The sequence below is a fragment of the Salvelinus sp. IW2-2015 genome, linkage group LG36 (genome assembly GCF_002910315.2).
Source record: "Salvelinus sp. IW2-2015 linkage group LG36, ASM291031v2, whole genome shotgun sequence".
In the NCBI taxonomy this organism is placed as follows: Eukaryota; Metazoa; Chordata; class Actinopteri; order Salmoniformes; family Salmonidae; genus Salvelinus; species Salvelinus sp. IW2-2015.
The window spans coordinates 18,523,301-18,551,106 of NC_036875.1; the positions used below are offsets into that span (position 1 = coordinate 18,523,301).

Genomic DNA, 27,806 nt, shown 5'->3' on the forward strand with positions numbered 1-27,806 from the left:
ATGGCGGATGGAGGAGCAGCGAGTCAAGATGAGAGTTCAGGACCAGGTAATCATTACAGAATTTTACATATTCATACTCATATTCAAACACTCTTTCTCTCAACCCATGTAGCACAGAAGATACGCGACAACAAAATGAGTTAGCCCAATGTTGCTGTTGTACGCGTCATTTTAGTTAATTCACAGCTAGCGGATATTTGACAGAGGGGTAAACGGGCTATTGCAGTGCGATGACAAATTAAAGGCAAAAAAACATGCCTCCCTTCTTTGTGTGAGTAGAGCACTGTACGCCGCTACATATTCATACCCCTGTCTACAAATGCGATTTAGCATATTTTATTAGTAATCGTGTCTGTGGTTTTTATACATGCCATATTCAGATATTGCTCAAATACTGTACTGTAGCTGTACTAGCTTGATAAGGTGGCTAGCTTGGCTGCTTAAACTAGTCAGATCGGCTTTGTGTTGATGCTTATTGTGGCGTTAACCTATCTGCTTCTTGGAGGAGGTTTGCATATTCATTTTTCCAACAACAGCCAGCGGCTGTGCATATTACATTAAAATCATATTTACAGTAGCATAATGGAAAGCCGAGAAGCTAACTTGCTTGATGTCGGAGGGCCGCAGCGTGTTTTTATATCTTCCCAGCCTTTGTGCTCGATACAGACGTTGTAGCCTGTTTTGTGTTATTCATGTGGGCCTGTCCGACCATAATAACGTAGTCATATAGAATGCGGGGTTCAGCATATTCCATTAACTATTCGAAATTATCTCGCGTTCGCCGCAAAATATGTCAAAACCTTTAGTTTGGCGGTTATAGACAATGCCTATTGTCTCCACTAAGTTTATATGCCTATTGATCATGTTTTTAGATTAACAGTAGGCTAACCCATCTTTTTTTCATCCATGGTGGCAACTATAATCTGCCCATTTTCAGCACCTAGCCCGTGAGCTAGTTTATTTTCCAGAAGCGTGATATCAACAATAGTACTGCTCTCTTTAGCAGATACAAGCTTAAACACTTTAAGAAATGTATAGCCTAAATAGTATTGTTTAGCATTGTTTATGTTTAGGACGTATTGGTGCTGCCTACCTCCTGGATGTGTTTTAAGTAATAAACGAGTTTCAATTTATTTTATTTAGAATATTTAATTTGACCACATTCCCAAAAATATAGCAATGACAGTTATATAAATGCTGCTCCTGCCGCCATAAATCCACTAAAAACATTCACGGTCGAAAGGGAAAAAATAGTTGCCGCCATTGTCTCGCCATTCGCTTGTCTGAGTTTGGATGAGAGCTTTGAAGTTTCGCCCCACACAACCAAGTCCCTCTTGTCTTGAGTTCTGTGTGTGCGTCGGTATCGGTGGCGTTTGTTTACGCAGACTGAATATATTAAAAACTTCAGTAGAATGCCTAATTTGGGGACGTTTCCGATATTTAAAAACGATGCCTTTGATTTCCCCACCTCTTGTGTAGAGCGATTCCCGTCTTCAGCACCAGTTTTGAATGCCGTTTCTTTACAATCCATGTCGGCGAGGCCCATTCTACCTGTGCCATTTCTTTCCCGGGGAGGGGTGATGCGTACTTCCATGACAGCCAGGGGCACAAGATAGGCCCACATCCAATTAATGTCTTCGGTCTCAGTTTGATGAAAGGGCAGACAAGGGCTCCCACCCATTTTCTTTTCTCGTGCCACTGTTTTCACCGTGATAATAAATACTTAAGACAAACATACAGATTTGCTGAAGTAGTTAAAATCTTTTTGCTCGTGATGTCATATTATAGGCCTATTGTCGCCCTTCTTCAACTTTTATGAACATTCTAGCCAGCAAACACATTTTCCAAAAGATATGACAACTACACAATTTGCTGAATTCTTCCGCTGCCCTATGTTCACTACATACTGTACTTCAGTCTAAGGCTGCTATTGTTGAAGTAATTTGTGGTGATTTATACAAAACAAAGTCATCAGCAATTGTATCATCACTAACCAATCAGAGTATCAAAGCCGATGACACATTTTTTAAACACTGCTTTATCCAGGTGTGTTATGGCTCTGGCCCAACCCATCGGTTAGAGTGAGTATGCGTTCTAGAAATCAGTGGGGAGGTACTCAGATCCAGACTTATAAACTAACGTCCGTGGGCGTGGCGTAGCGTTTGGCCGGAGCAAGGAGTTTGGGTAGCCAGGCAAACTATTTGCTGCTAAGGCGTTTGTGTGTGTTTGTGTCCATATTTTAGTTGTAGGCTACATCCCTGTTACTTATTAAAGATAATCTTATTCATGTTGCTGTGTTGTGTCTTGTGCTTTTTGCAAAATGTGAAATCAGGTTATCCTTGTCACTGTAGCACAACATTCACTTATTTTGTTGGGTTCCTGTCTTGTTGTGGGAAGCATTCAGTAAGTCCTTTGTAAAAAAAAAAAAATTTAAAAAAGGGAGGGGGAGGCTTTTAGAACAAAATTGGGTCGATTATGAACTAAGCTACTTTGTGGTGAGAAATTATTTTCTCATTTTCACACTCACACTCCTCACTTCCTCACAGTTTTATATCTTCATCCCATTCCATCCCGAGAGTTCCGCCCATGAATATTCATGGTTGTAAACATGGTTGTCATGAATAATGCATTATGTTCAGTAATAGATGCAAGGCATCTGAAAAGTATGCATGAAGTACATACAGACAAGCTGTTCTATAGTGGGAGTTTGAGAGGAGTATGTCATGTGCACATAGTGATATACTATAKAGTATGTGACTAGATGGATAGTAGGTAGGCTTGGTACTAGATTACCATGGTAAAGTTAATCTGGTAAGATAAGGGACCAGACAGCTGTGTGGGATGTAGCCTAGGCTAGGACAAGAGGAAGGCCAAAAAGATTCTCAAAGGGGCAAAAGACAAATTAAAATATATAGTGTTGTTCAGGTATATTTTTTTGGAATGTACTATAGGCCTAATCTGGTTTGCCAGTAGCCCTGCTAACACTGGGCTAGGCCACTCACATAGGATTCACAGTATTTTGCCTTTAAAAACAATTGGGAAATGTTTATATGATCCCCTTTCAAACAGCTCATCTTTACCTCTTTCTTGTAGGCATTCACCTTTTATATAGCCATTACTTAGGGTTGTGACTAGAGGGAGTACAGCTACGACAGGAAGTTACATTTCATAGCAGGTTAGGAGAGCATTTTAACTAACTCTAACCCTTTTCCTAACCTTAACCTAAGTCTCCTAACCTGCCACGTTAATTATCCTAACCTGATGCGTAAGTTCTCCTAACTCCTAACTTCCGGTTGAAGCTGTACTCCCTCTAGTCAGAACCACTACTTCGGCGGGAACTGAGCAAAGAGACCTTCAACTTTGACCCTGTTGTTGCAACAGTTGTCATGCTAACCTGAAGCAGCAAACAGCATTGATCAAGTTCTATATTTCTCAGATAGGACAGAATGCAATTAACTGCTTTAATTTCTTCACATCCACAAACAGTAAGTTAGCAGTTTGCCATACTTGTAAATCTTTTGTAAATAATTACCTTCTAATGTGTTAATTTTCCTGTTATGGTGAATAAAAATGTGGTCAAAACTTTACAGTTAGCATTATGCATTCGGGCAGGTAGTGTTCTCCTGGCATCTGCCAGATGGCGAAGTGTGATTCATCACTCTAGAGAATGCGTTTCCACTGCTCCAGAGTCCAATGGCGGCGAGCTTTACACCACTCAAGCCGGCTCTTGGCATTGCGCATGGCGATCTTAGGCTTGTGTGCGGCTGCTCGGCCATTTCATAAAGCTCCCGACGAACAGTTCTTGTGCTGACGTTGCTTCCAGAGGCACTTTGAACTCGGTAATGAGTGTTGCAACCGAGGTTAGACGATTTTTATGCGCTTCAGCACTRGGCGGTCCCGTTCTGTGAGCTTGTCTGGCCTACCAAATAATTTAAAAGGTATTGACAACACCTCATTGGGCCGCCTTTCCTTCCAGTTCTCTGCTGCCAATGACTGGAACGAATTGCAAAAATCYCTGAAGTTGGAGACTTATATTTCTTTCACTAACTTTAAACATCAGCTATCTGAGCAGCTAACCGATCGCTGCAGCTATACATAGCCCATCTGTAAATAGCCCATCCAATCTACCTACCTCATCCCCATATTGTTTTTTAAATTTACTTCTCTGCTCTTTTGCACACCAGTATTTCTACTTGCACATCATCATCTGCACATCTATCACTCCAGTGTTAATTTGCTAAATTGTAATTACTTCGCTACTATGGCCTTACCTCCTCACGCTTACCTTACCTCCTCACGCCATTTGCACACACTGTATATAGACTTTTTTCTTTTTTCTATTGTGTTATTGACTGTACGCTTTTTTATTACACGTGTAACTCTGTGTTGTTGTATGTGTCGCACTGCTTTGCTTTATCTTGGCCAGGTCGCAGTTGTAAATGAGAACTTGTTCTCAACTTGCCTACCTGGTTAAATATAGGTGAAATAAAAAAAATACAAAAAGTTGAAAAATCTATTGCGGTGGTTTGTATGGGGCTTTCCTGTAACGACCAGTAATGGACAAAAATCTTTGTACTCCAGATAATGTGATATAACCAGTCTGTAGCTAGTTAATTACAGTGAGTATACAAACATGCTCTTTCCATGACATAGGCTGACCAGGTGAATCCAGGTGAAAGCTATGATCCCTTATTGATGTCACTTGATAAATCAACTTCAATCAGTGTAGATGAAGGGGATGAGAGGTTAAAGTGATTTTTAAGCCTCGAGATAATTGAGACATGGATTGTGTATGTGTGCCATTCAGAGGGTGAATGGTCAAAATAAAATATTTGAAGTGCCTTTGAACGGGGTATGGTAGTAGGTGCCAGGTGCAAAGGTTTTGAGTGTGTCAAGAAGTGCAGCGCTGCTGGGTTTTTCACACTCAACAGTTTCCCATGTGTATCAAGAATGGTCCACCACCCAAAGGACATCCAGACAACTTGACACAACTGTGGGAAGCATTGGAGTCAACATGGGCCAGCATCCCTGTGGAACACTTTCAACACCTTCTAGAGTTCATGCCCCAACGAATTGAGGCTGTTCTTAGGGCAAAGGGGGTGCAACTCAATATTAGGAAGGTGTTCCTAATGTTTTGTACACTTAGTGTATATGAGCTGGCTAGCCAGCTAGCTAGATAGCTAAGTTAGCTAAATATTTAAAAAACTGCAACAACCCAAAACATTGTCTAGAAAGTGGCTTTTAGTTGCCTGGCTTGCTAGATATACATATCCTAAATACAATTTAAAACTGATGGGTTTTAGTTGCCTGGCTTGCTAGATATACATATCCTAAATACAATTTAAAACTGATGGGTTTTAGTTGCCTGGCTTGCTAGATATACATATCCTAAATACAATTTAAAACTGATGGGTTTTAGTTGCCTGGCTTGCTAGATATACATATCCTAAATACAATTTAAAACTGATGGSTTTTAGTTGCCTGGCTTGCTAGATATACATATCCTAAATACAATTTAAAACTGATGGGTTTTTTGTGCAAAAAAATGTAGCAGGTAATGCTGCTATTTGGACTAGGCTGCTTCGATGTCAAGCAGACTGCTGTTTTTGTGTTTATACCAGGTTTATACTTTTTCTTAATAACAAGAACAAGTTTGATGTCGGAGAACAACAATAGAATGTTCATAATTGAAAGCGTGCCAAGCCGTTAAGATGATCGGGGACATTTATACTGAGGGTCTGGCGCGACATTTTAAACATATTACCACAATCATGACTAGGTTGGTTGGCGGAAAATAAAAGTACAGGCTATGTTGCCGGCAATACCTTTCAGATATAAATGCAAGTTGCCAAAAAGTGATAAAGTTGGTGGCAAAACGTCTTGTTTTAAAAGGTCTATAATAGTAGGAGAGAGACATGCATGATCGATAGGACAAATGGAGAAAGATTTGGTCACCATAATTGTAGAACAGTGAAATGCCTTAATGCAGACACTGTTACATGCTAAGTACTGTATTAACAAACTAGTTTAGGCCTATAGGCTTAACTCAGCTATATGATATTAATGGGAGCTTAGTTTGAAGTGTTGCCGTGACTTACATACCATGGGTGAAGTTAAATGTCAGTGGAATTTGAATATGCTTATTATTCTACACTCGCTATGCCTCACGTTGAATGTCTCCCTTCACATTAGCTGTTCCGCTATATTCACTCAGCCTTTCCATAAAAAAGTGCTAATGAGTTACCTATTAAATATTCTCTGCTAATATATTTGCATAATGAATTGTTTGCTCCACAGTTGGATTTTGCGAGCCACCCTAGCAACTGTGGTTTAAATAAAGTGCCTTTCTCCTTACTTCTCTTTGCCTCTGAACCCTTTTCTCTTTTTGTTTTGCATTAAGAGGGTATAGTGTGTGGTTTGGAAGGAAGGAAGATAGGGCATCTGTATCTCTGTCCTTGTTTCATGGGAGGGAACTTTATTTTTTTCCATCAACAAATTCACACTTGGAGAGTTAGTGGATGAAACATTTGCTGTGGCTTTGAGAACGTGAGTTTAAGTGTCTATAAGGCCAGACCCAGATGCAGACACGGGAGGCAGATGGTTTGAGTGTTTGATATTTATTAGTTCCAAAAAGGGTAGGCAAGAGAATGGTCGTGGACAGGCAAAAGGTCAAAACCAGATCAGAGTCCAAGAGGTACAGAGTGGCAGGCAGGCTGAAGGTCAGGGCAGGTAGACTGGTCAGGCAGGCGGGTACAGAGTCCAGAAAACAGGCAAGGGTCAAAACCAGGAGGAATAGCAAAATAAAGAATAGCAAAAGCAGGAGCACGGGAAAAACACGCAGGTTGACTTGAAACAGACGAGATGAACTGGCACAGAGAGACAGGAAACACAGGGATAAATACACTGGGGAAAATAAGCGACACCTGGAGGGGGTGGAGACAATCACAAGGACAGGTGGTACAGATCAGGGCGTGACAGTGTCGTAACCTGGCCTAAATCGGCCTTTTGAAGAAAATGGTTAGCCGTTAGCTTCCTTGGCTGAAAAAGTACTACAAACTAGTCTAATAATGCCCCACACTGCAACTGTAAAAACACTGTTTTTAGGCTATTGTTTGATTACTGTCCCTACTGTTGATTACTGTCCATACTGTTGATTGCTGTCCCTACTGCTTTGTCATGCCCTTTCTTCAGTCTCTGTTTGTCTTGGTCACTAGTGTGATAAATATCAGTCTTTTGTGAATGAGTTTGGAAGGGTTGTATTTAGGGAGCCAAGAAAAGAGACAAATTCGTTTTCTATTGAGGATTTTTGAGCAAGGCAAAACCACACGTTCATCCCCCTCTTTTTCAGAGGTCTACCCCACAAAACAGTCAGATTTAATTTTAACATTGCTTTGACACCCCACTCTGTCAGTCGGCGCCTGCCTGCCCGCTACATTAACTTCCAAGGCATGTTCTTCTACGCTAGATTAAAAAGAGTGAAATGGGAAAAAAGCTGTCTGAATGAGAACAACTAGCCTAATGGAATTTAAAGCTAATCTAAATATGCTAATCTTCACACGCTTCATAAACATAGCTGATAGTACTCTCTCTCCCTCCCTCCCTCCCATTTCTGTTTCTCGCTCTCTGTCTCAGTAGTTGTGCAGAGTGGAATGCCATAGCCACAGGGGGTCTGGTAGTAATGACAGGCTCGTGGTGGATTAATGTGGAGTTATTTATTCCCCCCACCTCCAACCCCTCATTAATAACCAGGCCTGGTCTCTGTGACTCCTGGCGGACTTTGGGACCAGCAGTCTGAGACATTCTATTAGTTCTATTAGCACCAGCCACCTTTCCACGCCAACGTGCCCAGACCACTGCCAACAGGCCTCGCACTGAATTCTGGGCAGTTGTTTGCCCCCTTTTTTACCTGGCCCTCTCAGCTAATTACTCTGCTGCCTGCATTCTGCCGGTAATTGGGCTTAGTTTGAGCCCGGACGTCTTTTTTTTTTTTTTTTCTGTTTTTTTATTGTTCTCCAAAAAGCCATCCAATTAATATGCTAATGAAATGATACATATTTATGGATTTTAAATTATGCAGAAAGCTTTCAGAGCCCGGTGTGAAATGAATTGCTCACAGGACTTCAAAGCCTTGAATCGCTAACGAGGTAGGGCCTGATTTGCATACAGCTTTAATCAGCTGAATACTGATTATACTCCATTATAGAATGGGGTGGGTGGAGGGAGAGAGAGGAGCCAGCTGCACTAGTTGTTTCTGTTTTCTTCCAGAAAGAGAGGGAGAGAGAACTTTTTCAGTAGTTGCCACAATCCTGGCACGCATCGGAGAGAGGGAGGGAAAAGGAGGGAGACTGTTGAGAAGAAAGGAGAGGTTGAGAAAGATCGATTGAGAGTGAGGGAGAGCTGTTAGTCTAAAACCCGTTGGCTTCAGTGGAGTGCTGAGGCTGTGTCTCAGTGTTGTTCAGTGGAGTGCTGAGGCTGTGTCTCAGTGTTGTTCAGTGGAGTGCTGAGGCTGTGTCTCAGTGTTGTTCAGTGGAGTGCTGAGGCTGTGTCTCAGTGTTGTTCAGTGGAGTGCTGAGGCTGTGTCTCAGTGTTGTTCAGTGGAGTGCTGAGGCTGTGTCTCAGTGTTGTTCAGTGGAGTGCTGAGGCTGTGTCTCAGTGTTGTTCAGTGGAGCGTTCAGTGGACTGTGCCAGTCTGTCTGTGTCTTGTGTGTGTAGCTGTAGTTTGACTGGACTCTGCACTGACCAGTGGATAGTGAAGAGAGGGAGTAGGGAGAGGAGGGGCAGTGTGCTGTCCGGCGGAACCAAGCCTATCTGCCGCCGCCAGCTTTTGAAAGCATGCTGGAAAATACAGGTTCAACAGAAGTGGGTGAGTCATGTGGTCCGGTGTTGTGTGTTTGTGATGTTGATGATGATGGGGTACCAAATACACCAGATATTGTTGTTGTGGGGGGAGGCCAGGGGGAGGTGCTCATTTTGGAAATGGGCTGCTCATTTTGACGGCCACATGGAGCAGGCCTTTGCCGAGAAGCTGCTTAAATACCAGCTCCTGGTGGCAGGCTTGGACATCCTCGGGTGTAGGTGCAAGCTGGTGGCGCTGATATTTGGCACAGCCTTGCAGTGCGTGTCCTCCAGATTGCGGGCCTGATAAAAACTAGGGCAAAGCAATTGGCTAGGTACTGCTCTGTTTCAGCTGTCTTGGGCAGCCTAGCTGTTTGGAGAGGGAGGCGCTTTCTGTACCCATAAATGTCATGCATAAAGAGACCTTTTGAAATGTTTGGATCTTTTCATTTTCAATTTGATTGGTAGATTCAAATAAAGTATTTAAAATGTGTGTGCGAGAGCGAGTGTGAGAGAGAGAGCGAGATCGTCAAGGAACAAGTCAAAAGGGGATAAAACATTGTCCTGCTGGGCTTTTATGCATGTAAAGGCATGCTTCAAAGTGTATCCCCAAATTGCCATTGTTGAAGATGTTGATTTCCACTGTATTAAATGGGGCGTTTTCTAATTGTAAAAATGTTACCTGCAGCAATTTTTTTTACCCGGTTTTGTATGGAAAAAATACACTGCATGTAGGCTAGAGGTAGTTGTGGGGGTGTAGCCCATTAGAAAATATTATTATCAGGCTCTGTTGGAAGGAGTGGGAGTTGTCTAGTGTTATTGTATTAAGTACGACATACGACATCAGATATTTATAAGATGTGGGCTTTAGGCGCTGTTTTGGGATGGAATGGTGGGGCGTGACTTTTAGAGGGTCAATGACAGTTGAGTGAAAGTCTCTCTCTGTCTGTCTGTTTGTCTGTCTGCCTCTTTCAGATTCTAGAATGAGTAATCCATCAGAAACTAGTAAATGTGCAATGGAGAGTCAGAGTGGGGACGGAAACACAGGTGAGTTACCTGCTGTGACCTGCTGCTGCATTGCTCTGGCTGCCCGTACCTGGAGTGCGTTCAGGAGGCACAAACGGTTTCAAATAGTCACAAACGGACAGCGAAAATGTCCTTGGTTATTAGACTCTTAAGTTCAGGTAATGGTCTTCTGTTTAAAAACCTGTGGTCCTGTTTGGTGCCCTCTGAACACCCTTCGGGTCTGCACTCTGCTCACTTCTATGTCCTACAGAGTGTGTGTTTTTGTAGTGTTGATTTAGAAACCTAATAGAGAGAGAGGTTCAGTGAAAGTTAATTGGGTTGTTGTGCTGTTGCTGTAATTAGAGGCTACTGTGTGCGTATTATGTTCACACGTGTCGATTTGTGTGTGCTGTGTGTGTGTGTGTGTGTATGTGAGAGTTTTTTTTCTGATGACTTAATTGCTTTTCTGTTCTCAGGAGTCCAAACGAATGGACTGGACTTTCAGAGGCAGACGGTGCAGGCCACAAACGCAATCACCAATGCACACGCACAAGCTCTGCTCCAACAGGTAACTCACTCACTCACTCAGACCAAAACACACACATGTCTGCTGCTTTTACCAGAGAGTGTGTGCCTGTGTGTGTGTCTGTGTGATCTGAGTATATGTGGGTGTATTTTTTGCAGGTGCCCAGGCTGGCAGAAATGTAGTTGAAATGAGGAGAGGGGACAGAGACATGCCAACAGAACAGAGCCACACACACACTAGAGCCGGGCGATATGGACAAAAAAAATCCATATCGTGATAAATGTAACCATTTTACTCGATAACTGTAAATATGACACATTTATTTTTATTACTTTACATTAGCGGCAGGGCACTATAATTTTGTATTTTCAGTGCGAAGTAAGAAAACTGAGATGGTAGCCATGATTCAAAAAGTCAGCTATTTGATCTAACATATCCAGGGAATGCATGGTTGATATGTTGATGTGCGACCTGTCAAATAGGATCCAGAAGGATCAGATTTATTTTTGGTTCTTCAGAGAATTTGCCGACATCTTTGTGCATATTGGACTATAAACTGTATTATTCACAACCTGAGGAAGTGGGAACTCAAAACACTTGGCTGGATTACTTACTCTAAATATGATATTGTTGCTATATAGCCATGTAGGCTAATTGATTAAGCTATCAGTAAATGTAGGCTAATGTCCTACAAAAACCTTCCAGGACTAGGTCTAGGCTAATTTATATAAATGGCACACTCTGCTTTGCGCACCATACTAACTACAGTCTACTCTGGTTGTAAAGTTGTGCCATGAATTCAAGAGGTGAGAAATACATGATATACTCCCAGAAAGCTGTGACTCTCCTCCATAACTAGAACAATAGTAGTTGCTTTGAAAACTGTATGATTCCCGCAATTACATTTTGAGCAACGGTCATATGCTTGTGCTTCACAGTAGGATGAGGGAGTGAGAGTGGCTCGCTCACACAGAATCCGACAGTGAAATGGGGACAGGCAGATACTTTCATAGCAGGAATCAACATAATGTATAGGCTATTACTGTTGACCAAATATTGGTTTTACAACAATCTACAGGAATGTCGTGTAGCAAAATCACAGAAAATTACCGTCGTAGGTAAAATGCTTCGGTAAGAGGAAGGCAATATCCGTCATTTTCGGTTTACCATCCCAGCTCTAACACACACAAACCACACACACACACACACACACACACACACACACACACACACACACACACACACACACACACACACACACACACACACACACACACACAGTACATTTAAATGAGCCAGGCTCTCTCGGTATCGCCTGGCAACAAGGCAGATTAATCAACCCTGTATGCTAATTAGCTGCTCTGCGGTTGCTCGGAAACAGATGGCGAAGAATATGCAAATCTCTGCAGAATTTACATGCACTGCATAACAGTTTTTTAAATTAACTTCTCCACTCACCCCTCCCTCCTTCCTCTCTGTTCTCTGTGGTCTGCAGTACATTCCTCTCCTGCTTTTCTCATGTAGATCATTTTCTATTTAGAGAATACCTTCAGTGTGCTACCTATTATTGAAACCCTGTTTTTGTGTTTATGTGGCAGTGTGTGTGGGAGTGTGTTTTGTCTTCGTGTGTATATGTTTTTCCTCTTCTTCTACACGCCAATGTTGAACAGTAAAAATATGGGTCTTGCTCCTTGTCTCTAGTCAAGACTCTGACAGGTATAGTTGCAAGAATTAGGGCATCTGAATACAATAAGTATCAGTCAACATCATTATTCAAAAACAGATCGACATAGTGTACAGATGACTCGTGATAAATGCAACGGCTTCAGAATGGACTTAACAGGAACATGTCGTTATCAGGAGCAATGTAAAATAATGCAGTTTTACTGGAAAACTGTATTGCACTCATTGAGTTTACAGTTATCAGGAGTCGCCTGTGTCTATATGACATGTATCTGGAAAGGTTATTCTATATAAGGTTATCCTATGTACTCTGCTCCTAGTCCAAGTCTGAAGACTCGGGTGCAATTCCGACCTCCGTCCAGCAGGGGGTGCTGCCTCAGGCCCAGCTCATGCTGGCTGGGGGACAGATAGCTGGAGTAAGTGTCATGCTGTCTGCCTGCCTGCCTGTCGGTTCATCTGTCTGTAATGTGCTGGATCTCTATGGCTTCCTCATCTCCTCTTCCTCATCTGCACTGATCTGAAAGAACAGCAAATGCACAGGAGGTATCGTCGGTATAATGGTTTCACTGTTCTCAGATCAGTGCATATGAATGGAAGGAGACTATTTGAGAGTATTGACATACACCCAGAGAGAGGGTGGGGTTATGTCCAAATACTATTTTCCTTGTTTCCTCTTCTTAGTGACCAGTGATTCGATATAAAGATTGAATGGGAATTGATCTACCTACCTTATTCATTCTACCAATTCCTGCTATGATCAGTGTTGGTGGGAGGAACTGAGAGAAGAGTATTGGGACGTAGCCTGTGTGTGCTTGTGCACATGTGCAATCATGCCAACCCCACGACACACATCACTCTGGTACCATCTTTTGGTTTGTGTGTGAGCGACCGGGAGCCCAGCCGTCATACTCATCCATGATCATTCTGTCGCTGTCGCATGGCCAGCATGCCCTCACATGTGATAGAGTCATGTGACCTAAATATCAGACAGCCAGTGGCTGCGATGAGAAACCTCCCCAAACACCAACATCATCTCCTGTCCAAATGCATGAGTCCTCTCCTCTCTCCGTCTGTTGGGCCCTAAGGCACTCAGTCACTGCATCACATGTACTGCTAGTTTTGTAGTCCTTTGCAACTTGAAAGACCTTTGACATTTTGAAATGAATGGTAAGGGGCATTTGTCTTGACATACTATTGTTTCTCTTCCAACCGCTCACTCCATTTACATTATTCTCCCTCTTTATCTCTGCCCCCCCTGTACCTTTCTCTCTGCCCTCTCCACAATATCTGTAATCTCTGCCTTTCTATCTCCCCGTCTCTTTCGCCCCCCCCACCCCACCCCTCCTCTCGCTTTCCCTCTCTAGTTGACCCTGTCTCCAGTGCAGCAGCAGATGTTTTTGCAGCAGGCCCAGGCCCAGCTCTTGGCAGCAGCCATGCAGCAGCAATCAGCCAGCCAGCAGAGCAGCACCACGGGGGCCAGCATCTCTGCCTCCGCAGCCACCCCCATTCACACGCTGCCCCTGTCCCAGCCCGTCCAGATCACCTCTGTAAGAGAGACACCACACACACACACAAAATACATGAGAATGTGTAAAGGCCGCACACACATGGACACACGCACGCACACACACACACACACACACACACACACACACACACACACACACACACAACACAACACACACACACACACCACCACACACAACACACACCACACACACACACACACATCACTAGGGCTAGACAGAATCTGCAGGGGGCAGAGTATCCTGCTACCTATTCTAGAAGGGGGTGTAAAATAAAATCCTGAAGTCAAACCCAATACTGCCTCAAAACATATAACAGCCACAGTGTCATCAATTGAATATGCAGGAAACACAGAGCTGTAATGTTCACAACATTCCCCCTCAGATTCCCTCTGTCTCTACTCATCTCCCAGGCCAGCTAAGCCAGCTGGGATACCCGTATGAGATGGCGACCTTCAGCAGTTACCTACCTGTAGTACACCTTTATATCACTGTTATATGAATGACTGGACCTGTATAATCTACCTAGTAGTACTCCTGTATAACACTGTTATATGAATGACTGACCTGTATAATCTACCTAGTAGTACTCCTGTATAACACTGTTATATGAATGACTGGCCTGTATAATTACCTAGAGGTACTCATGTATAACACTGCTATATGAATGACTGGACCTGTATAAATCTACCTAGTAGTACTCCTGTATAACATGTGTTATATGAATGACTGGACCTGTATAATCTACCTAGAGGTAGCTCATGTATAACACTGCTATATGAATGACTGGACCTGTATAATCTACCTAGTAGTACTCATGTATAACACAGCTATATGAATGATTATAAGTATGCTGTTACCTGTAGTACGTTGTAACCTTTTCTCCCCGTGGAAGCTTAATGAAAATGTTCCTCTGTTGATCTCTGTTGTATGAATGAGTGTATCTGTAGAATGAAGGTAGAATAAAGGCCAGCAGCTACGCTATCACCTCTAGTAGACCTGTACCCCCCTTGCCTGTAGCACTGTACTTATAAATACTGGTTTCCCTGTAGTTACGAGGGTTCCTCACTCCCTGTATGTGTGTGTGAGATGACCAACAGTAGCATGAGTGGTGTGTGACTATACGTGTCTGTGTCTGTAGTAATGTGTGCTTCTTTCTCCCGGTGGGTTTGTGCGTGAGGACTTTCAGCAGTTACAGCAGCTGCAGCAGCAGAACCTAACCATGCCCCAGTTTGTCCTGGTTCAACCTGGCCACCACATCGCCACCCAGCTGCAACCTGGCCAATTCATCATCTCACAGACGCCGCAGGGCCAGCAGAATATGTACACAGCGCAGAGTATGTACTACACACACTCACACACACACACATGGACACACACACACACACATGGACAAACATACACACTCGCCCTTCCTCGCTCTCACCCTCCTTTCGTACCTCTTAAATGGTCTCCATAATTCTCTCAACAGGTTTCCTGCAAGCCCAGAATCTTCTAACTCAACTACCTCAAAGCCAAGCCAACCTCCTGCAGACTCAGCCAAGCATCAACCTTGCCTCACAGGTCAGACACTACAACTACATTTATCACTACCATGTTTAGTTTGTCATTTCCTTTCAGCCCTAACCCCATATTTCCGTCCTGTAGCCAGCGACTCCGTCCCACACGATAGCAGCCACGCCCATCCAGCCCCTGTCCCACAGTCAGCAGACCCCGCCCAAACGCCTGGACACACCCAGTCTGGAGGAGCCCAGCGACCTGGAGGAGCTGGAACAGTTCGCTAAGACTTTCAAACAGAGACGCATCAAACTGGGCTTCACACAGGTGTGTGTGTGTGTGTGGTTGGGGTTGTGAGGGAGCTGTATGAAGGCGTGTGTACGTGTGTACATTTTGTGTGTGTTGTTGGGGGTGTTAGCGAGCTGCAGGAAGGTGTGTGTGTGTATGCTTGCATGAGTGTGCATACGTGTGTTTGTGTTAACAGCAGAGCTCTCCCTAACACTCTCTGTCTCCCCCAGGGGGATGTTGGCCTGGCAATGGGCAAGCTGTACGGTAACGACTTCAGCCAGACCACCATCTCCCGCTTTGAGGCCTTGAACCTCAGCTTTAAGAACATGTGCAAGCTGAAGCCACTTCTGGAGAAGTGGCTCAACGATGCAGGTATGTCTCTGAGCTGACCGACAGCTGTGTGTGTTTGTACTCTATTGTGTACTGTATTATGCACTGCAGAGTACCTGGTCTTTACCCCCGTCCCTGTCCCTTGTCGCGGTGCTGTTTGTGCAGAGAATCTGTCGTCTGACCTGGCCCTGTCCAGCCCTTGCGGCCTGGGCTCCCCCGGTCTGGGCATGGAGGGGCTCAACCGCCGACGCAAGAAGAGGACCAGCATCGAGACCAACATCCGCGTGGCCTTAGAAAAGAGCTTTCTGGAGGTGAGCGAAATGTTACAGTCTAGAGTAGCGCTCACTGGTCTTCACTAATTTACCTCATCAACCTATTTTAGCACTTAAACCATTAGGAAGGGAATCAAATTAAATGGAAAAGACTTCATTCAGAGTGTCTGGTAAACTGCCCTACTGAAAGTAACTGCCCCATACTGAAAGGAACTGCCCCATACTGAAAGGAACTGCCCCATACTGAAAGTAACTGCCCCATACTGAAAGGAACTGCCCCATACTGAAAGGAACTGCCCCATACTGAAAGGAACTGCCCCATACTGAAAGGAACTGCCCCATACTGAAAGTAACTGCCCCATACTGAAAGGGAATACCTGGTCTTTTGCCCTCTTCAAGCAGAACCAAAAACCTACCTCTGAGGAGATCACCATAATTGCTGACCAGCTCAACATGGAGAAGGAGGTGATCCGGGTGTGGTTCTGTAACCGTCGGCAAAAAGAGAAGCGGATCAACCCCCCCAGCAGCGGACACAGCATCACAGGGACAGGCAGCACCCCCATCAAAACCATCTTCACCCCCACTAGCCCCTTGGTACTGACAAAACACACTGGCATGTACATGTACCACACACACTTGCACTTGCATGCATGGACACACACACACATACACAGTGTAAGCATGCACTACACACACACACACAAGTAAAGTGTATTTTTTTCTATTCCATGTTCAAGTCTTTTTCTTCTCCTTCCCTGGTGCAGGTGGCCAGTACGGCGAGCCTTGTGACCAGTAACACACCAACCACACTCACTTTAAACCCAGTGATGCCTCTCACCAGCACCAGCGTCTCCGGCCTGACCTTGACAGGTACACGGGGAAAGGGGAGGGACAGGATCATATTTGAAGAAAGAAATCTCAAATTAGGATTCAGGCATAATTCCCTTCCCGTATCCCACCTTGTACTTAAACACTAAACACCACCCTCCGGGTTCCGTCTCAGGCACGACGATCGGAGCGACCACAAACACAGCATCTGTCATCTCTACGGCACCCATGGTTACCACGGTGACCAGCTCCACCTCGCTAAGCCCCTCCCCCATGGCCCTCCAGGCCACGGCGGCGGAGACGGGTGGAACCCAGGAGCACACTGTGGTCACGCAGGCACCATCGTCCCTAGCAACCAATCTGGGGACYGGTCAGGTGATGGTGGCTGGACCGGGGCTGTCAGCGGCCCTGCAAGGCGCTGCCCAGTTACCCACCAGTTCTAGTTACGCCGCCATGGCTGGGCTTAACCCAGGATTGATGGCATCCTCGCAGTTCACTCCTGGGTGAGTAGTACGGGAAAGGGTTTCAGAGCAGGATCACAACACATGTCAAACTACATGAAGATATTTCCAGTGCCCATGTATATCTAAAATATGATATAAGCCATTTTGAATAGTCATAGTAGTAATAGTTGCAGTTGAACGCTCATTGCTATGATCATCACAATCTCAGGGATTGAGGGAGGAATAAGGAATTCTGGGTAATCTCTACTGGAATCACTGTGTCTCTGTCTGTCTGACTATACTTGTCTCTGTGTCTCTGTGTGTAGGGGGGCCTTGCTGAGCTTAGCTCCGGGTGGGCTTGGAGGGGCTATAAACCCCGCCATGTTGAGCAACAGCACCCTGGCCACCATCCAAGGTCTATGGAGCGGCAAGTACACCTGTTTAATTACTCTGCATCTCACACATATGCAGTGTCTTCAGAAAGTATTCACACCCCTTGACTTTTTCAAATTTTTTGTTACAATTTTTTTTGTTAAAATGAATWGAATTTTTTGCCATCGYTCTATACAAAATACTCTGTCAAAGTGGAAGATTTTTTAAAAATATATACATTTTTAAATGGAAAATAGAACACTAGTATATTGTGATTATATAAGTATTCAACCCCCGGAGCCAATACATGTTAGAATCACCTTTGGCAGCAATTACAGCTGTGAGTTTCTGGGTAAATCTCTAAGAGCTTTGCACACCTGGATTATACAATATTTTCCCATTATTCTTTAAACAATTTGTCAAGCTCTGTCAAGTTGGTTATTGATCATTTCTAGAAAGTCATTTTCAAGTCTTGCAACAGATTTGAAAGCTGACTTAAGTTAACTGTAGCTAGGCCACTCAGGAACATTCAATGTCGTCTTGGTAAGCTCCAAACTCCAATGTATATTTGGCCTTGAGTTTTTAGTTATTCTCCTGCTGAAAGGTGAATTTGTCTGTTAGGAGCAGACTAAACAACATTTTCCTCTAGGATTTTGTCTGTGCTTTGCTCTATTCCATTTCTTTTTATCCTAAAAAACTTCCTTGCCGATGACAAGCATACCCATAACATGATACTATAAGGGCACAAGGCGAGACCCAGATGCAGACACGGGAGGCAGATGGTTTGAGTCTGATATTTATTACATCCAAAAGGGGTAGGCAAGAGAATGGTCGTAGACAGGCAAAAGTTCAAAACCAGATCAGAGTCCAGGAGGTACAGTGTGGTAGGCAGGTTTGAGGTCAGGGCAGGCAGAATGGTCAGGCAGGCAGGTACAGAGTCCAGAAAACAGGCAAGGGTCAAAACTGGGAGGACTAGTAAAATAGAATAGAAAAGGCAGGAGCATGGGAAAAAACACACTGGTTGACTTGGAACATACAAGACGAACGGGCACAGAGAGACAGGAAACACAGTGATATAAACACCAGGGATAACAAGCGACACCTGGAGGGGTTGGAGACTATAACAAGGACAGGAGAAACTGATCAGGGTGTGACAGATACAGCTACCACCATTCTTGGATTTGCCCCAAACAAAACGCTTTGTATTCAGGACAAAAAAGGTTAATTTCTTTGCCACATTTTTGGCAGTATTACTTTAGTGCCTTACTGCAAACAGGATGCATTTTTGGAATATTTTTATTCTGTACAGGCTTCCTTGTGGTTGAATCTGCTTGAAATTCACTGCTCGACTGAGGGACCTTACAGATAATTGTATGTGTGGGGTACAGAGATGGGGTAGTCATTTAAAAATCCTGTTAAACACTATTATTGCACACGGAGTCCATGCAACTTATGTGACTTGTTAAGCACATTTTTACTCCTGAACTTATTTAGGCTTTACACTACTTTTCTCATTGCTCGGTACCTTACACCAGCGGTTCCCAACCTATTCCGTAAAAAAMATGAGAACCACAGGTTGAAAACCACTGCCTTACATTTATATACCTGTATAACTAGTCTATACCTGACACTAGTGCACCTGTCTTCTTTGTCTTCACCACACGTTGGTCTTGTCACTGACATCGTTGTGTCTGAGACGTAATCAGAACTCTTCACAGCTCCGGCGGATAGCTAGCTACACTACCCATCCCCATCAATCCACAGTTACTGTAACTCTCCTCCAACTGATGATGTCTAAATAGCTGGGTAACCCCCTCTGTCCCTCCTTTCCTCCCCCTGTAGCTCTGGCATCGGGTGGCACTCTCCCCATCACCTCGCTGGACGGGAGTGGTAACCTGCTGTTCGCTAACACCTCGGCCGGCAGCACTCCCAACCTGGTGCAACCCCTTTTCCTGAACCCCCAGAACCTGTCCCTGCTCACCAGCAACCCCGTCAGCCTGGTGTCGGCCGGAGCCGCCGGGGGAGGGGCCCTGCAGGTCACAGCCAACCACCAGGTCACCACGGCGACCGTCCCAGTGCCCGCCTCCACCATCACCACTGCCTCCAAGGCCCAGTGAAGCTGAAGGCTCAAATCGCCTCGAATGACACCCTATGCTCTATTTAGTGCACTACTTTTGGTTAAATGTTGCGTACGATATGGATGGCTTTGGCCATAGTAAGACACTACATGGGGAATAGGGCTGTTGTTTAAGATTTGCCCTTAGGCTACTTGCTCAATCCACTTCTTCATCCTGTCCCTCCTTGTCCTTCTGCCTGTCATCTATCATTATTTAATCATTTTGCTGCCACCAAAAAGAAACCCTCTGTGAAGAGGGTTGGAATTTATATTTTACGTTTTTATTTCATTCTTCATTCTCTCTTTTCCCTTGTACTCCAAAAACGATGTGCGTCTCCCTGGATGTTTTTGTCGGTGTACGCAGCGGGTCACACAGGAGCACTGGGGCGGCCATTTTCTGAGACAGGATCATCTTGAACTCTATGGTCTGTGCTCCTTGTGACCCCTGAGGGACCACCTAGCTTTCCCTCTTTCCTCTCTGTCACCTTTTTCAAAAGTATATATCTTCCTCTTCCCTGTTCAGAACATCTTCTGAAATACTTCTAACCAAAAATTAGATTTAACTTTTTTGACGTTTTTTTCTTCTAACAAAAATGATTTACTACTAAAGTTCACAATCTACATCATCACTAAAAGGGGAGGTTTGCGTGTTTCCCTGTCTATAGTTTGAATTTATTTTGTGTCAGGCTCTGTTGGACAGGCCTCAGCACAAATCATATCAAAGTTATATTTTAGAGGCGCTTAGTTTGTTTTCTTTTGTTTTAGTGTGTGTGAGTGGACATTTTCAGAACTTTGTACTTCTAACATTAATTTAAGCTTTAACTCCGATATACAGGACCAGTCAAAAGTTTGGACACACCTACTCAGTCAAGGGTTTTTCTTTATTTCTACTATTTTCTACATTGTAGAATAATAGTGAAGACATCAGAACTATGAAATAACACATATGGAATCATGTAGTAACCAAAAACGTGTTAAACAAATCAAAATACATTTTATATTTTATATTCTTCAAAGTAGCCACCCTTTGCATCACATCRGGCCGTGATTGGGAGTCCCATAGGGCGGCGCACAATTGGCCCAGCGTCGTCCGGGTTTGGCTGGGGTAGGCCGTCATTGTAAATAAGAATTTGTTCTTAACTGACTTGCCTAGTTAAATAAAGGTTAAATACATTTTTTTTTWAATTGCCTTGATGACAGCTTTACACACTGTTGGCATTCTCTCAACCAGCTTCACCTGGAATGCTTTTCCAACAGTCTTGAAGGAGTTCCCACATATGCTGAGTACTTGTTAGCTGCTTTTCCTTCACTCTGCGGTCCAACTCATCCCAAACCATCTCAATTGGGTTAAGGTCGGGTGACTGTGGGGGCCAGGTCATCTGATGCAGCACTCCATCACTCTCCTTCTTGGTCAAATAGCCCTTACACAGCTTGGAGGTGTGTTTGGGGCCATTGTCTTGTTGAAAAACAAATGATAGTCCCACTAAGCGCAAACCAGATGGGATGACGTATCGCTGCAGAATGCTGTTGTAGCTGTTGTAGCTGTTGTAGCCATTAAGTGTGCTTTGAATTCTAAATAAATCACTGACAGTGTCACCAGCAAAGCACACCCACAACATCACACCTCCTCCATGCTTCACGGTGGTAACCACCAATGCGAAGATCATCCGTTCACCTACTCTGCGTCTCACAAAGACACGGTGGTTGGAAACCAAAATCTCAAATGTGGACTCATCTGACCAAAGGACAGATTTCCACTGTTCTAATGTCCATTGCTCGTGTTTCTTGGCCCAAGCAAGTCTCTTCTTTGTATTGGTGTCCTTTAGTAGTGGTTTCTAATGCAACAGTTCGACTATGAAGGCCTGATTCACACAGTCTCCTCTGAACAGTTGATGTTGATATGTGTCTGTTACATTTATTTGGGCTGCAATCTGAGGTGCAGTTAATTGCTGATTTCTGAGGCTGGTAACTCTAATGAACTTATCCTCTGCAGTAGAGGTAACTCTGGGTCTTCCTTTCCTGTGGCGGTCCTCATGAGAGCCAGTTTCATCAAAGTGCTTTATGGTTTTTGCGACTGCACTTGAGAAACTTTCAAAGTTCTTGAAATGTTCCGCATTGACTGACCTTCATGTCTTAAAGTAATGATGGGCTGTCGTTTCTCTTTGCTTATTTGAGCTGTTCTTGCCATAATATGGACTTGGTCTTTTACCAAATAGGTCTATCTTCTGTATACCACCCCTACCTTGTCACAACACAACTGATAAGAAGGAAAGAAATTCCACAAATTAACTTTTAACAAGGCACACCTGTTAATTGAAATGCATTCCAGGTGACTACATCATGATGCTGGTTGAGAGAATGCCAAGAGTGTGCAAAGCTGTCATCAAGGCAAAGGGTGGCTACTTTGAAGAATCTCAAATATAAAATACATTTTGATTTGTTTAATACTTTTTTGGTTACTACATGATTCCACATGTGTTATTTCATAGTTTTGATGTCTTCACTATTATTCTACAATGTAGAAAGTAGTAGAAAATGAAGAAACCCCTGGAATGAGTAGGTGTGTCCAAAGTTTGACTGGTACTGTAAATCAATTTCTAATCGTGGTTATAAGGCTTTAAAACCGAGTAATAATAAATGGCCGATATAACGGTTATCGTTGCTTTAAGGAGCGGGGTTGACCATTTGTTCTCTCTCCGGTCCTCTGTCTGGTAACACTGAGTTTGTTTATATAAAAAAATATATTTTGCCTGCCACAATTTTGTAAATCGTAGTCTAGGTGCGGACCGTAGACACTGATATGAAATTACTGAAATGATAACGCTTAGAGCTTTAACTGGTTTGGGGGCAGGGGGTTAGCTGTATGATCCATGGAGTTCTATGCCTGAGTGTTCTCTGACTGCTATGTCGGTTGGTGTCTATGGTTTTCATGCCAACTGGATGGAGTTGGTGTGAGGTAGATGGGGTCGTTGTCTGTTTTTGCTCTGATAGATTTTTTAATGCCGCTTTATTTACTTGTGCACAGTATCTGTACCAAAAAAAACTGGATTTATGAACTGCAGTTTTAGAGAAGTTAAACATTCTGTACCAACATTCTGTCCTTTATTTCTGCTGTCTTTTGACTGGCTTACTTCAAGTTGTACCAAAAATATTTGTTGCTGTGTATTGTCAGTGTAGCTTAGCCTAGTCCAATATTTGAGTACAAGCTCTCCATCTAGACAACAGGAGATAAAAATGCAATATTTTGATGATCACTTTCCAAAGACAAACTTATTTTTTAATTTGACTACGGCTCTCCCTGCTCAGCTTTAAAGTGGCAGCGCAAATATCCAAATAGAAAGGGATGGGAAGAAGGGAGGTCAGGGGTATTGTCCCCCTGTATAAAGTTAATATATTTGAGTGGTGTTTAGGTTTGAATGGTAGTGGTTATATGATATCAGTGGGTGCTTGCCCTCAATACTCTTTCCTGTTTCTCTACGTTTCCCCCAATGATGATATGGCGGACTGTGTTGTGATCCTTTCTAGACTGGCGTATCTGCTTTGGCAGCAGTTTGGGCTGTAGTCAGGCATTCAGTAGTCGGGTAGGGGCTGTCCGTTTTAGTTTTTCTACCAATCCTCAGCCATGAAATAAAAAGCTTGAACCAAAGTTGTTTTCTCACTAGCTGCTGTGCCTGTGTGCTCGCGCAAGTTGCTGTTCACACGATCACTATCCTACACATTACTACTGACAAGTTTTKTTCTCTTATACCCGCCTATTTGAATCCTTTTGGCATCCCCCACCTCTAACCCACTTCTAAGGAACAAGGACCTGCACTTTTTCTTCTAGCTTTCTAACCACATCCTGTTAGCAGCTCTCAGGTCACGTGGTTGAAGCCCTCTCTCCTTCCTCTCATCGCCCAACTAACTTTACTATGGGGGCTCATCCACTGTCAGCACCAGTAAAGATGTTTCGGACCTGCCAAGATCCCTGACCTGTACCCAAGCAACATAGCCCCTGTGCTGCCCTTATCGAGCTGCCCCTTTCGTAAACAACAACCCCACACAACAGTAGTGTTCTTCTATCGGCCCTAACGTAACCAGATTAATGACTGCATAGTTTGAAAACGCAGAGACATCTCTCTACGCTAATACATTTTTATGTGCTCCTTTTCTAATCGTGAATTACTTTGACTGAATACCTCAGCATCACTTAAACATTAGGTTCACTTTAAGAAATCTCACACCCGTAGAATATTGTAGAATGTACAAGTCAGTGGAGGCGGGTGGGAGGAGCTATAGGAGGATGGGTTCATTGTAATGTCTGGAATGGATTCAATGGAACGGTATCAAACATATAAAAAAATATGGAAACGGCGTGTTTGACTCCGTTCCATCGAATCCATTCCAGCCATTACAATGAGGCCGTCCCCCTATAGCTCCTCCCACCAGCCTCCACTGGTACAAGTACTGAATGGCTTTGCCATTTAAAAATAAACTAAAGAGTAATTGTTGTCTAAAACTAGGACAAACTACTACTGCTATTTTCTAGTACTACTACTTATGGGGTATTTCCAGGTTTGAACAGTTTGACATTATTTTGTGATCCTTGCCAAAGCAAAGCGAAAGCCTTTCTCTCTGCGGCTGGGTTGATGTCTCGATGCTGCTCACTTCACTGGTTTTCTGTTCTTGAGGTCATGGCAAGCCGAATGGGACTTGTAGTCCTATTTGTAGTGCTGTTTGTAGTCACAAACCAGTTGTGAAGCTTGGTGAACCATTGGCCATCGGCACCATGGGAAGTTACTGAAATATTTATCTGAGGAACGACTAAAGGATTAGAGATAAATATATATATAAATATATATACAACTTGTGTAAGATATTCATATTTTATATTTGAACTAGTATGTTATCAAGACTGAATGTAATGTTTTGTCATGCTTATAGAAAAAAAACTTTWAAAAAAACATATTTTTATTAATGTCAAGACCAAAAACTTTGACCGCACCCCCTTGGTGCGTGATTTGCGGACACCTGTGCCCATTACATGTGTGGGTGTGGTCTCTTGAGTGAGCGAGGCTTGCTGTGGTGCTTCAATCGGACAGTCCCTGCTTGTGCAGTTGCTAGGGGAACAAACAGACTGATGCGCCTGATCTTAATCTTTCATCATCTTTTTTGTCTGGTTGTTTGGTTTACTATGGATTTGATTTGATGTGCTGTTTTTAACAATCATTTGAATGTTTTTTTTATTACTTATGCCTTTAATTGTTTTGTATAGCATGAGAGGGCAAGATCACTGTCTTTCTAGGTTTGACAAAAGATTAACATTGACATTTATGCCTTATTGTTATTTAGAAGACAAGCATTGTAGCATATTGTTGTTTGTGCGACAGTGTATGAGAGTAATCTAGTGAGAGAGGCTACCTCCTCGCTAGCTTTTGTGTTTAGCTAGCTCACTCAGTGCATAGTTCTTTGCTGAAAATCTGCAGTGTATTTTAGGCATAATTTGGGAGAGTGCTGTTCTGGCCGGTTATGTTGCTACCTATGATTTTAGGGGTGACTCATACAGGTCGGGAATACCTATAGAAAAGCTTTACTAATAACTGAACTCCAGCAGGTGTGTGTGTGGTGTGTGTGTGTTTGTGTGTGTGATTGAGAGAAGGGAGTGCTGATTGAGAGAAGGGAGTGCTGATRGAGAGAAGGGAGTGCTGACTGCAGACCATGATGCTGCGTTTGTTTTCAGTTTACAGATAAAGATAAGATTATGATAAAAGCATTCAAGGGAAGAAGGGGATGATAATATTGAATAGGTGTTTCCTCTGAGTATAAGACTTGTGAAGTTGTGGATCTGGATCTCTCTCTGGTTCGTCTGATGCTCTAGAAGTGGATCTGTGTTGATGCATGTGGTCTACCCCCCACTGTGGTGTGAGGTGGGTGTAAAGGGAAAGTGCAGAACGGCACCAGTAAGTCTGGGGTAACTAGGTGGGTTAAGGGAGCTGTTGTATACCTCATTTTTAACTCGAGACTAAGTGAAACTTGCTTTAATCTACTTTAGAAATAAAAATGTAAAGCTGAATATAAAAAATATAAAAAAACATCAAGGTCCTGTCAGAGAAGCCTACAGGTGTCAGTTTTTAGTGTACAGTGTCAGTTGCAGCCACCAGGGGGAGACACGCACCAGTACCAGAATGTCTGCTTATTTTTTTTATAATAATTTTTTACAAGAGCATCACCATCAGTCTCCCTAAACACACTGGCCTCTCAGACCTCAACCTCCAATTGTCTCATAAGGCTGAAAGTATTATACACATTTTTCTTTGGTTTTACCTCTGAAATATTTACCACTAGTATGTACTTGATTTACCCCTCCATTCTGTTTTCTATGATTTGACAATCCTGCCCTATTGTATTCTAATTTAGATTCTGAATGTAGATGTTGGTGTGTGTGTCTGTTCACCTGGTGGCACTCTGTCTCGCTGTGCTCTCTTTCCTGTGGGAACGTTAACCAAAGACTTCTAAAGTGATTGTATATGGACTACACCATCTCTCACCCCTCTCTGCTTCACTATCCCATGAGACACACATTCAGCTGTAAAGTCAATACACCTGTATGGCAGAGCTGTGTGTGCACCGTGGACACAACTGGTACCTGTAGCAGTGCCTGTGGATGGGGATATGTTGAGTGTGGAGGGGCAAAGTGGGCTTCTCTGATGGACAGGTCAATTAACCAATCCCGTGGTGGCTGGGTGATGTTTGTTAATACACACTGAGGGTTGATTCTGTGCACACTGTTTATGCTCAGGACTCACTGTCTCTCTGTCTGTCTGTCTGTCTGAAGAACTGTTGCTAGGACACACATGTTCAAAGACTGTCACGAAAATACACTGTTTCTGCCTCTTGGGTACAGTGCGTCTGTTTGGCTCCAAGTCAGTGCATTGTAGTTGCCAGGACACATTGTCTCTAGGATACACATTCTCTGGTTCTAGMGTACTGTTTCTGTCTCACCACTGTTTTCTTTCTTACATTCCCTCCCTCATTTCTTACTATGTTTCTCGATTTTCTCTGTTCAGCTTTGACACTATGCATCATGGTCCTTCACTCTGCATGGCCTGTGTCCGATTGGCTAAACCCTTTGGCCAATGGGGTCCCAGGGAAGCTTTGTTTGATGCTTTATTCCAAGTGGGGAGTTGTAGGATCTCACAAGCATTATCCCAATGCAAAAATATCCAAATATTTAATGTTTTACAAACGCAGATACCAAAGATAACTCTCTGTCCTGTCACTCGCTCTCTCTCTCTCTCTCTCCCTGCAGCTTGTGTATTAAGAGACAACCCCAGCACTGGCTTTAGTTCTAGCCTCAGTAATTCCAAAGCATAGATGTATATTTTGGTATATTTCTGAGAAACCTAAATGAAAAACTTCTCGTTTGTTTGGTGTATCGCTCTTTTCTGTCACAGCATGGAACTAATTGCAGAACTGTCTTACACTTGGTAGGTTAAAGATATAGTATTTTTGTATGTTTTGGGTGTCAAATTATGTGTGTGATCATATCAGTCAACACGGCCCAAGTGACCATGGTTTAAAAAAATATATATAAAAAACAAAAAAAGGTAAACCTGTACATATTACTTGTTTGTGGATTTTTGAGAAATGCATTCTGTAAAATCATTAATAATTATTCCTCTGTAAACTAAGCTTGGGCTAAACTAAAGGAATGTGTCCACTGTATCTTCCCAGACTGTAGTCTTTCCTCTGAATAATCCCTGTCTGTCACTCTAGAACTCTGGGAGCCACGCTGTCGTTGTGACGCGCGGTTCTACCGTTCCAGTTTGGACTAGAACACTGCTCACTGTTGCCACATGGACACATGCCTCAGATCCGACTACGAAACGCCCCCCTCCAGACATGGCGGGTGGCGGCATATAGAACTGAAAGATTGTGTAGAACATTTTAAAGTATGTGAATCAGGACACATGGTAGATTTGATGCATTTGTCTGCTGTATTTTATTTGTTTATATATATATATAAACAATATTTTACTGTAACTGTACAGTTCTCTTTAGTTGTAAACATCATTAAACCATTTTCCAAGTGTTTTAACATTGGAA

General features: G+C 43.4%; 1 protein-coding gene across 1 annotated transcript; it reads left to right on the forward strand.

The window, feature by feature from the left end:
• pou2f1b (POU class 2 homeobox 1b) lies at positions 1-27,806 on the forward strand. Its single transcript, XM_070437680.1, has 14 exons — positions 1-46; positions 9,811-9,882; positions 10,317-10,408; positions 13,414-13,596; positions 14,765-14,912; positions 15,047-15,138; positions 15,223-15,399; positions 15,591-15,732; positions 15,856-16,001; positions 16,362-16,556; positions 16,727-16,832; positions 16,966-17,293; positions 17,560-17,660; positions 19,448-27,806. Exons 1-14 carry the CDS (start codon positions 1-3, stop codon positions 19,720-19,722), a joined length of 2,103 nt encoding a protein of 700 aa, XP_070293781.1. The 3' UTR covers positions 19,723-27,806.